Genomic DNA, 12,345 nt, shown 5'->3' with positions numbered 1-12,345 from the left:
TCAGGATATCAACTTTCAGAAGACGAATCCTAAGTAGCTGAACAGCATTGAAAGCATTATCCAACAATCGAAGCCACCTTGCAAAGGACAATTTTTAAATATTAAATGAGAGTATTGGTCAAGGTTTACACATCAACCCGAACCAAAAGCCAAGAGCAAATGATCTTTTCCTAGCTCGTGTCCTGGAAAGCTTTTTTACCCTGATTCAAGGACACAGGGACTTGTTCCAAAGTTTTCAGATTTGGTATGGCTCATAATGCCTGCATATTTTCAAAACGCTGTCATCAGAAGAAGCTGGAAAATACCACATACTGGTAGCCTTGCTGATATGAATTAATGGGAACACGTCCTGTGGTAGGCACTGGCTGGACATGGTAGATAGATATTCCCGTATAATCTTCATGACTCACATTCCAAGCTGTCTTTTAATATAACTGACTATGTTCACTACATATACTAGTATCACTTGTTAAAATCGTTTTACTGTTGCAAGAGGTTGTTGAAGTTGGCAAGACATGGTACCCACGCTCACGATGCACTTATACTGAGGAATCATTTTCACAGAATACACAAGTGATTTTTTTTATTAGAACAAAATGCCATATTTAACTACAAGATTACCATTTGTGAGAAAGTACACCAAACTGGTCTTTAAAAAAAAAACCATCACAACGACAGAAAACTTGATACATTACACCTTGGAGGAGCCTGCAACCCAGCTAAATGGAAATAAACACACAACTCCCACCACTACACACACAAATATGTACAAGTTGGATAAGCAAAGGTTTATAGAACACATTGGAAGAGAAGGGCAAACACACCCATGTGTGTACACGCGTGTGTGTTTTCCTCAAAAACAACATGGTTTTTCTTCATTTTACTCAGCTCAAAGAAATTCTCCATCTAAAACTCTTTCGTGCTAACACTACACATAGAGAACATAAAGCAGAAGTTTACATTTTCCTGGGAGCTGTTAACTGGAAGTATAAAATGTGTTTTGCCTTTTTTTAGTGTACAATATACACACAAACGGAAGTTGTTATATAATGCTTGCCACTTAAGTATAACATTACCCAAGAGCTTTCTACACTACTGTTTACATTACAGAAAGGGCTGTCAAAGGTGATTAGGGCTTCTGAACTTAGTTCTAACACTTCTAACGGCAGATCTAAAGAGTACTACGCATTTAGATCTGTGAGGAACTATTTTCTTCCCACTGATCATGTGCTCCCTGACTAACGAAAAGACCCTGGAGGCACCCTGCTTTCTAGTCAATTACTGCCACCGGCCAGGGGTCCTGACACACGAGGTCTCCTCTACTGGACCCTACAGTTCTCAGTGGATCCGGGGCCAGCTTCTGGGCTGGGCACGAGCCGGCCTCGCTTGGCCCTCAGGCTCTCCCTGGGGCTGTCAGCCGAACTTCTCTCAGGAAGGTTACTGACCGAGAGCGATCTCGTGGTAGGTTCTCGGAAGGTGGTGCCCGAATCTGCTGGACTTTGTTGGGTGACCTTGACCTGCAAAACACAAGCATCTTTGTTACAGGTTTCAATCACATGCACTTTTCTCCAACATGAAAAATACTTTATTTTTTCATCAAATCTTCTTCTTTAAAAACTATACAGTTTTACTATTTCTTCTTCGCAAAGAACAGGCCCCACCTAACAGAGAAGCTAGGGGAATGTCTGACACAACCTCTGACGAGTCACCTTGCAAACCTTCCTTGATACTTCTGATGGCCAGAGATGTGCTCCCAAGGCAGTGTGACATTCTCAGACCAGAGGGGAAACTCTTTGAAGGCAAAGACTATGTCCTCTTTACCTGTGCGTCCCTAGTGCTCAGAATATGCTTCACTACATTGCAAATGTTCAATATCCGCCAAAAAGAGAACCCAAACAAGCTTCTGTTTATCCTAAATTGAGCCCCTGCTTTCATTCAATTGAATATAATCCAAATGAGTAACACCACCATCGTAGGGTGGAAGCTTTATTTACAATAGTTGAAAGCCCTAACCTGTTTCTCATATAACAGCATTTTAATAATTCTCCTTACATTGCTCTTTCGTTTCCATATTGGATTTGGATTACAGCAAAAAGGGCAGCTGTCTAATAATAAAATCCAGTGAGAGGAAATCCCCTTGCTGATGTCCTGTCTTTTAAAAGAAAGAAGGTGCTTTGAAAATGTGAGACTTTAAGCAGCAGATGAGAGCGTGCGGTACCTGGTAGAGTCAAGGTTTTTTGAGGTTTACATAGGAGAGAAAGATAGGGGGTTCAAAAGAGGAAGAGGAGCAAGACAGATGAAGTACACAAAAGCTACACTTAACCCAAGTTAAAGGTAAGAGTTGATGATTCAAGAAGGAAGATCTTGAGAGAAAGAGAAAGAGAGAGACAGAGCTTCCTTCACAAGGGCAGTACGTGTTCAGTACCAGTGCTGAGAGCAGCTATGTGACAGATTGCTTCCTGAGCAACTGACCTCCTGAAACAGTTAAAAAAAAAAAAAAAAAAGAATGGAAATTATTTCCCTATTTATATTCTTTCCATAGGAAGTATGTGGTTTGAAAAGGCAGCTAAATACTTTTCATTACAGAAAGCATAGCAAATCTGGCCAACAGATCAAATCCCGGGACAGCTTGCCTCTATCTCAGATTATGTGCAGGACACTTAAAAGGAACAGCCTTGAAGGATCAGGACTTCATGGAAAATTACTGTCCATGGAAAATCGAAGGGAAAAAAAAACACACACACAGTTTTACTGGTACTTTTTTTTTTAAGTAGAAAGTGATATGAAAGACAGGTGTTTCCCTTGAACCCATCAGATGCAGGAGAGTCAAATCTTTAGGTTCACCATTAAAAAAAGAGAGAAAGGGAAAGACCACACTGGGAAAAAGAATGAGCTACTGAAACTGCTTATCCCAATGAAATAGCCCAATTCTACCCCTTGACGTCCACCACCTCTAGATTCAATTTCTCTGAGACTAAACTGAGGCGACTGTCGTCTGTGATCAGAGTTTCCACTGTGGACTTGACCCTCATTTTGGGTAGTTACCATCAGACTCATCTATAACGAGATGCCGCCCAGTATTTAAACGATCAAGTGCGTCTACCCTAAGTGTCTTACAAACCATGTCAGCAGCCACAGTGGTGACAAGGCAGGTATGTAGGTGGCTCAGAGGACATAAACCTCGTTAGTAGGGGGGAAAAAACCGCAAGGCCACACTAAACTGATGACTGGCGGATGCCGTGGTGATGGCATCACTGTTGTCCTCTGTGATGGAGTGGCGGTCCTCTGGCACTGACCACCAACCCCATGGTCAGATCCAGGGTACACACAATCATGATCCCTTGTGCTCAGCAAACTAGGAGCTCCTGGGTTCATTCATCCCAGAGACAGAACAGAATGATCCTCACCTAGTCTGCATTTTACCCATTTCCCCCTTGGAACTTGTCAGATGTCACTCATGGTCCTGATAAATGACCAAGGGAATCATCACACTCCAAACCCAGCCAGTCACTTCAGGGAAAGGCTCATAATCCTGAGTTTCTAAGCACGTGCGCTAGGAAATGATGCCTGGCTCTATATTTTTTCAAACTGAATGTGAAATATGCTTCACAGATGAGGCAAGCATTTTATAAGGCGGCTCAGAAAATGCTGAATTGAATTAAAAATCAATAGGCTGGGTTTTGAAGAGTTTGCATCTAATCACACAGTCTCCTATAACCTCCTCTCAAGAGGAACCCCCCCCATTCATTTGCACAAGTATGCAGAATTGCTTAGTATTTTATAACCGCTAGTGCCTACTGCTGCCTGCAGCTTGTACAATGAGCACAAACCCACAGGAAACCATGGCTACGACTCTGTACTCAACAGATTCGACAGTGTGGAGAGCAGGCCCCCTAGTGTGCAAAGCCCTTTTTCCTAGAGAATAAGTCTGACCTCTACATGCAAACTGCCTTACCATCAATTTCTCAGAGGAGAAGGGAAAAATGATTTCCTAACACACCTTTAAACCATCTATGGTTGCAATCACTTCAGGACATCAACAGCTCCATTCATTCAACAAGTATCTATTGCATGTGTTAGACATGAGGACACAAGTAAACCATGAACCTCATAGAACTCACACTGTAACGCAGAAGGCAGATTTTGAAGCAAGTAATTACAGCGAAGTGAACTGGCGTAAGAGTGCAAGTACAGGGTACTTACTACCTATGTTTCATGGTTTTCTGTTTTAATAGAGCTAGATAAATACCTGATCCCCACAAGTATAAGACCAGCAGGAATGGATGTTAGTAAGAACTGAGGAGTAAGAAGTGGCTCCCAGCCACCGGCCTAAGGCGGTGGCCCCGCCCACACCAGAACATAAACGTGACTCCTCTTGGATTGCAGGCCAGGGGTTAGCTTGTGGTTAGCAGTTCTGGTCAAGCTTGGAAGTTTCACTCTTTAGGGGCACTACTGCTTTATGGAAAAGAAACTGTTTTATGGTTACTGGAAAGTTAGGACCTACTCTACCTACTCTATCAGAATAATCTCTTCAGTGTTTTGTTACTAGCTTGCAAAAGTTAAAACCAAATGTGGGGGGTGTGTGAGAAAGAGAGAGAGAGAGAGAGAGAGAGAGAGAGAGAGAGAGAGAGAGAGAGAGAGAGAGAGAGATGGGGGTAACTGATGGCAGAAAATCATAGAATATTTCTAATATAAGTAATGGATGAGCCCACTTTAACGAGTGAAAAAATGTCAGACCTTTCTTCCTCACCCATATTTAAAACAATTTATTATAATGTAAGTTATGAACAAACTTAATACTAGGTATAAATTCTTTAATGCTTGAAGCTCCTATATATCAATATAACTTTGCAAATATGTTCTTGTTTTGATCCAACTAATCAGCGTATTTTGGTGCCCAAAATCCTAATGAGGAGAACACCTGCTCATTTAAGAATTATTGCATTACATAAATAGGGGTTACTACACTTTCAAGGCTTTGTTTGCCGCTTCAAAGTAATCAGATTGCGTACTTAATTAAACTCTGACAAGTATGCAAAAATTACAAAAGTTTAAAAATTCTTAAAGCGATTCTAGCAACTTGCAACAATATTCCTGTGACCCCTAGTTTGCAAAATACACTAGAAAAAGAGCAAGACTGTGGTGCTAAGACAGAGCAGGCTTTAACTCTGGGCGGGTTAACTCTTCATGAGCTTTATTTTCTTCATCCTTTTATAATACTGCTTACAGTGAGGGTTCAATAAAATGTGAGAATTTGATAAAATGCATACACTTTGCATACATAAATGGCAATTCCTGGTGTGGATTACAGTAATGGAACAAAGATTTGTTAAGCAAATCTGTATGCTTTAAGTAACATTTACCAGGCTGTTTACAAGGTACATAGAAATCACTACGGTCTGAGCCCTCCCCTCAACAATAAAAAACAGCAAAATCCATAAACAGAGTCTCTCACTTAAGACATCTACTGAAACACGTGCTTTCTGCAGAAAGTAAAGGACAAATGATGAAAGACAAAGAGTCGGGGCTGCAGGTGGGAGCAAATAGGTAAGAGGAAAGAGCATGAAAGAGTAACGACCAATGCCTGTGCCAAGAGAAAAACTACCTCCTCAAATCCTTCAAAGGTAATGCTTGAAACTTCCTTCTACATCCTCTGAGTACTGACCTAACAATGCCATTTCCCACCAGACTCATTCTCAGTGGTCTGCTGGGTCGAGGATGTGATTGGGCAGCAGGATAATATAATGTTTACCCTCGAGTCTGCTCACGACTGACTTATTTACCCCGCATGGAGGACAGACTTGAGAGAGCTCCTGAATCAGAGGGCGCAGGTTCAAACCCTGGCCCAGAGAAGGCTTGTCATTTCCTGGATTTCAGACTGTAGATACTTGTTCACAGGAGTTTACCTTTTGTGATCTGCTGCCACCAGCTGTTGACTTGGAGGGCTCGACGTGATTTTCTTTGTGGAGGCTCAGCGGGGATGGCACTAACTTCTGTGCAGCAAGGCGGGGGCTGGTCCGAGTTGCCATGGTTGTTCTTCGAAGTACATACGGGCTTGTCTTTCCAGTTGGGATATCAGCAAACCCTAAGGGCAAAAAAGCTACCTGTCAACACTGTTAGGTCCCATTTTATCTACCATGGAAATGGTGTTCATTAGGTAAAGTTTTATCCAAGAGAAGTGTAACTCCCAAAATGCTGTCTGTTAGCCACAGTGGGCAGGGATTCACTTCACGATACCCCTGGGAGTTGTCAAATTGAATAAATAACAGATTTTCTCTTATTAGAAACATAAAAAACCACAATGGGAAAGGAAGGGGAAAACAATATTAAACAGAAAAATTTGTTCCTGCTCCTTCTATGTGGATATATTAACTCGCATTTTTCTAAGATCTGAAGAAAATACCAGCAGGCCCTCCTGTAAAATTTGGATTAGAGTGTAAAAAAAAAATAAAAATGAGAGGGTAAAGAGGAAAGGAAAAATAAAAAAGGCCAGCTCTTGTTTAACTGGGAGGAAATGTAAAATGGTAACGGCTCCCTCAGGTGACTCCTCTCGTGTAAAGACTAGGAGTGGGGAGAGATCTGACCTTGCTAAGAGGGATTTCACTCTACACACATCATCTCCTTCTGTCGAGGGAACTGGCATGACTCGTGATGACCAAGAGGATCAAGTCAAGCCCCAGGACACTCAAAGTCAGCATATAATGTACACTTCAGAGCAGCATTAATGGCGAACTAAAGCAGCGTTTGTTTTTCATTTTGTTTTTAACCCTTTAACTATAAACGAAAACCAGTAATGCAAAAGAGCTAATTTTTTGGTAGCTACACTTTCTAAGGGAGTGACTCAGAACAGTGCTTCTCAAACCATCTATGGCAAAGAATCCGTTTTGATCATTTGGGGAGGGGGAGCAATAGGGTGTAACTTCTAATCTGCTGTGGAATGATAATTTTGTACAATACAATAAGAATGAGTCAATAGAAAAATGATTATGTCCTTGGATGTTGCTACAATGTCAAATTGCTATGAAAACTTTAAACTCTTATTCTTGATTTCTGGATTTTTAAAATTTTTTTTGTCAAGAACCAATAGTTCCTAGACTGGCCCCAGTCCTTGAGCGACCCTTGGGAGACCACTGGGGTTTAAAAACAAAAAGTGGTAAGTGGTAAGCCAGGGGGCCAGCATCATCCAGCCCATCCTCCAGCTTACCAACTACCTGGGTCGGACGCGACCGAAGACAGGGAAGCTTGAAGGATGTCTTGATTTGGGGATTTTACAGCACAAAAGTGTCAAAATCTGAACAAGTTTTTGACAGTCATGTTTCAAATGTCCCAGCACTTTCTGCAGTGTGACATGAGTAATTAGATCCTAGTCATTCTCTCATGGCGGAAAGAAAAATACGGACCTTACCAATTTAAAAGTAGGCCATTGCTTCTGAAGCTGAGTTAGTGGCTGTTGCTTCTGAAGCTGAGTTAGTGCAGTTATGCAATAACCTAAAAACTAATCTTTTTGCAAGTGAACTTTTGTGTGGACTTTCAAAAGAACCCAAATAATTCTGTTTTTAAAGTACGCACACCTTTCTTTACAACTTCCGGAAGTCCCTCAGGCTCAAACTCAGTATCTTCTGCAGCCTCCGCAGGGTGAACTTCACTTTTGACCGCTTTCTTGCTTTTTTTAGAAAATGACTCTGGTGTAGAAGACGCTGTTCCTCCTCCACTCTCCCGAATCCCACTGGACCTCTGTCGTTTGCCTGAAGCTTTATTTTGGCCGGATGGTAACTTCTTCTCAGCAACAAAAGGAGCTAGAGATGATCCTGGAACAACTGAATTCAGCAAAGGAGAACTCTGGAGATTCAGTTTAGATTGCTGTGAACTCAGACGAGCAACTTGTGTTTCTAACGTCTCTTTGGCTCGCTCCAACTTCTCATGGCTTATCAGCAGGGAACAGTACTTATCCAAGTATTCGTCTGCCTCCTTGCTTTTTTCTTCAAGGCTTTCCTTCAGTTCTTTTACCTCGGTCATTAATTCATCTACATTGGCATCCACAACGGTACCTATCAAAAATAAAGCGACACATCACATCCCCTGATGCTTCCCTAGTTGACACTGGGCACAATCGAGCAGGAAACTTTAGATGTGTTCTTTGATTTTTTTGTTTGTCTGCTTTTGGAGAAGTCGGGAAAATATAGCTACGCACATTCTGATAGTTCAAACAACTGTCATTTGGGCGGTATCATATCAAGGTACATATTCTAGTTGTTTCCATACCTCTTATTAGGACAACTTATGTTAAAATCTACCAAAATCTCAAACTCGTATTTCAGCCAACCCATCACACTTTCTTGTAGTTATTCATGAGGTCAAATGAATTTAGCACGTCCTTTATTTCCCCCTGTCCATTCTTTCCATCATAAGTGAATGAACAACAAAAGCAGGTAAAGAATATGAAGTCCCAGTGGTAATGGCTTTGGGAGACAGAAGGGGACCAGTGATAAGGTAAGTCCAAAGAAGCTCTGAAAACCATTTGGAAACAATGGAGAATCTGGTGGACAAAAGCTTGGAGGACACTATAAAGGTGGGAGTCTTGGTCAACTTGTAGCTGCCACGACTGGTGTTCAGTCCATTAGAAAAGCTCCCAGAAGCCCCACTACACTCTGAGTACTCTTCTCAGCAGGCAACACCACTGACATGGATGACCTACAGGGCATTATGCTATGTGAAAGAAGTAAGACCCTGCCAAGCTATGGTCCAGAAGACCCACACAAACACTTGCCATCACCTTTCCATTCGGTAAGAGCATGCATTCTGGGGGCACAAGTACAGAAAAGTGACAAGGACATTTGTCACTGCTTTTCTTTATTTTACCTCCACACCCCAAAATACAGCCCCTCCCTCAACCTTTCCATTTAGTTGACCCACAAGGATGAGCCAAGGAAACCGGAATCAGCTGCTCATAAATTCCTACTGCCAGCTCAGATGCCAATCGGTATTTGACATAGAACCAGGTAGATGGAGACATCCACACGAAAAACTCTTCTTAGAATGGCTCAAGAGTAAAATGTGCTGCCAGTTTCTTGTGTGTATTACAGAACAGAAGATGTGATTATTCTATTTCAAAATGCAGGCTTCCTTCCTAATCGTATTAATGACCCCAAGCTGAGCACAGAATTCGGAAACTGGAAAACGGATAACTGCTGAAAATCGGCACGCCAATAAAACAGAGACTCCAAATGTTTCCTGTGTACACCACCAGGATGTCACCAGAGGAACATGGTTTTGGCTCACTGATGTGCCCAGGTGACGCCCACCTGTTTTCTGTTTCTCTTGTGCAGCTTCTTCAAGGTGAGACAGCTCTTTCTGTAGCATTTCCTTTGCCTCCTCCAGCTGTTTACTCGATTTGATCAACAACTTTATTTTCTCCTGTAAACGTTCATTGTCCTTCTTCAGTTGATGTGCGTATTTTAGATTGTCTGTCTATAAAACAAAACCTTGAATTTAAAACCTTGAATTTCTTTGTGAGCAAAAAAATAACTGACAAGATACAATTAAGAATCACATATTGTAAATTTAAGAATTACTATATTCAAAATAAAATATCAAAAGATGCATAAAACAATTCACCTTCTCCACTCAAGTTTCCTAAGTTTCCCAGATAGACGACGGTGTCCTCACTCCCCTTCTTAGTATCAGCAAGCTCAAGGCCTGGTTCCTAAGATAATGTTCTATTAAGTTGCCCACTGCCTGTGTTTATCCAATGGGAATCACACGTAGGGGGTGGGGTTAGGGGTCCGTGGACACAGCCTTTTTTATTTTTATTTTTAGTTATAGTTGGCATTCAATATTATCAGTTTCAGGTGTACAACATGGTGGTTAGACATTGACATACCTTACTGAGTGATTCCCCTGATAGATAATCTAGTACCCACTGGCACCATACATACTTATGATAATATTATTGACTATATTCCTTATGCTACATCCTACATCCCCATGACTACTGTGCAACAGCAAATTTGTACTTCTTAATCCCTTCATCTTTTTCAGCCCTACCCCTAAACCTGCTTCCATCAGGCAATCATTAGTTTGTGCTCTGTATCTATGAGTTTGTTTTGTTGTTCGTTTTTTAGATCTACATACAAGGGAAATCATATAGTATTTATTTGTCTTTCTCTCTCTTACTTATTTCACTTAGCATAATACCCTGTAGGTCCATCCATGTTGTCACAAATGGTAAGATTTCATTCTTTTTCATGTCCAAGTAATAGTCCATTGTATACATGTTCCACCGCCCCTTCGTCCAGTTGTCTATTGATAAACATTTAGGTTGCTTCCATATTTTGGCTATTGTAAATAATGCTGCAATGAACATAGGGATGCATGTATCTTTTCGAATTAGTGTTTTTGATTTCTTTGGATACATACCCAGAAGTGGAATTGCTGGGTCATAAGGTAGTTCTATTTTTAACTTTTTGGAAACCTCCATACTGTTTTCCATAATGGCTGCACCAATTTGCAATCCCACCAACAGTACACGAGGCTTCCCTTTACACCACATCCTCGCCAACACTTGTTGTTTGTTGATTTATTGATGATAGGCATTCTGACAGGCGAGAGGTAATATCTCATTGTGGTTTTTATTTGCATTTCCCTGATGATTAGTGACGCTGAGCATCTTTTCATGTGTTTGCTGGCCATCTGTATGTCCTCTTTGGAAAAAAGTCTATGCAGGTCCTCTGCACATTTTTTAATTGGATTGCTTGGGGGTTTTTTGTTGTTAAATGTATGAGTTCTTTATAAATTTTGGATATTAACCACTTATCATATGTATCATTGGTGAATATCTTCTCCTATTCGGTAGGTTATCTTTTCGTTTTGTTGATGGTTTCCTTTGCTGTGCAAAACTTTTTAGTTTGATGTAGTCCCATTTGTTTATTTTTTTCTTTTGTTTCTCTTGCCCAAAGCGATATACCCACCAAAAAATATTACTAAGAGCGCACTGTCAGAGTATGCTGCCTATGCTTTCTTCTAGGAGTTCGATGATTTCTGGTCTTATATTTAAGTCTTTAATCTATTTTGAGTTTATTTTTGTATATGCGGTAAGAAAGTGGTCTAGCTTCAATTTTCTTGTATGTATCTGTCCAGTTTTTCCAATACAATTTATTGAAGAGACTGTCTTTACCCCACTGTATATGTCCACGGTCATATTCTTGGTGGGTCAAAATTTCTCAATGAGAGAACTATGTTCCCATTTATAATCTTGGGCTGTGGCAAAATTTCACTGTCTAAGACAGCATTCATTTTAGTTGCACCAAGTGACGGCTAAAAAATATTACAGCTCATAATACAAATTTAAATTTTATAAGTAGCTCAAACAGAAAGTAAATAGAATGTTGGGAGAACTGCGGCATTATACACTTCTTAGTAGTAGAAGTTTACAGTTCCTTAACCAAAAAAACAAAAACAAAAACAAAAAACCTTGAAAATAATTTAGAGGGAAAACTTGACCTGAACAGACATGTAGGTATTTATAGTCTTTATCCCACCTTGTGAGAATATTCATACATTTTGTTACAGAAATATGTATTTGTATGAAGTATTATCCCAGATCCTACTGGGATATTATATAATACGTGGCATATGCATTGTATTACGTAATATCTAAAAATTGCAGAATTCTAAAACAATCTAGTTCTAAGAGTTTCTGGAAAGAGATCATGAACAGGTAAAGGCAAACCAAACTATTTCAAAAAACGAAACAAAACGTGAGCATCATATTCATGTTGCTAGTAATTTCATTTTTGTATAACTCATCTTAAAATATTTTATTAGCAATGTTGCAGTAAATCTGCACTTTTGAAATTTTCTGATTCCAACCATAATTGGATTAGAGATTGATTTAATTCAATATCAACAATGCTTATCAAGTGGCAGCTCATTAAAATTACAAGTGATCTGGATACTCAACTAACAATGCACCATTTTGTACCCGGTGTGTACACACACACACACACACACACACACACACACACACACACACACACACGGATTCCCCACAGTAAAACTGTCAAAGATTAACAAGGTAGAAAGTGAGTAAATAAAAAAGTATTTTTATACCTGGAGCTACTTCTTTCTAACATCTCTCATTTTGTAGCAGCAAAAGATTACTGATCATTAACGTTATTTTGAATTTTATTAGTTTTGTATTCTATTGGTATATTTTCTTCACCTTGATAATTGTATAAGAGCTGTAAACATAAGAAGTTTATGCCTAGTTTTCAGTTTGCATGTATTCAACATACAATTAAGATCACAATTTTAAACATTTAAATCACTCTGTAAGTAAAAACCTTT

The 12,345-nt window shown here is 40.0% G+C and overlaps 1 protein-coding gene across 1 annotated transcript in view; it reads right to left on the bottom strand.

The window, feature by feature from the left end:
- Positions 1-559: 559 nt before the first annotated feature.
- The window catches only part of CENPF (centromere protein F), a gene marked incomplete at its 5' end in the record, with an annotated part of 50,338 nt that continues 38,552 nt past the window's right edge, over positions 560-12,345 (bottom strand). Inside the window, 4 exons of the mRNA XM_081025403.1 lie at positions 560-1,517; positions 5,907-6,085; positions 7,572-8,048; positions 9,303-9,468. Of these exons, the coding sequence (XP_080881529.1) occupies positions 1,320-1,517; positions 5,907-6,085; positions 7,572-8,048; positions 9,303-9,468 (1,020 nt within the window). The 3' untranslated portion in view covers positions 560-1,319. The remainder of the gene's footprint in view (positions 1,518-5,906; positions 6,086-7,571; positions 8,049-9,302; positions 9,469-12,345) is intronic.

This window comes from Rhinolophus hipposideros, assembly GCF_964194185.1.
Source record: "Rhinolophus hipposideros genome assembly, chromosome: 19".
In the NCBI taxonomy this organism is placed as follows: domain Eukaryota; kingdom Metazoa; phylum Chordata; class Mammalia; order Chiroptera; family Rhinolophidae; genus Rhinolophus; species Rhinolophus hipposideros.
Note: the sequence above shows the minus strand (reverse complement) of the source record. Positions and strands in the feature narration are given on the sequence as shown.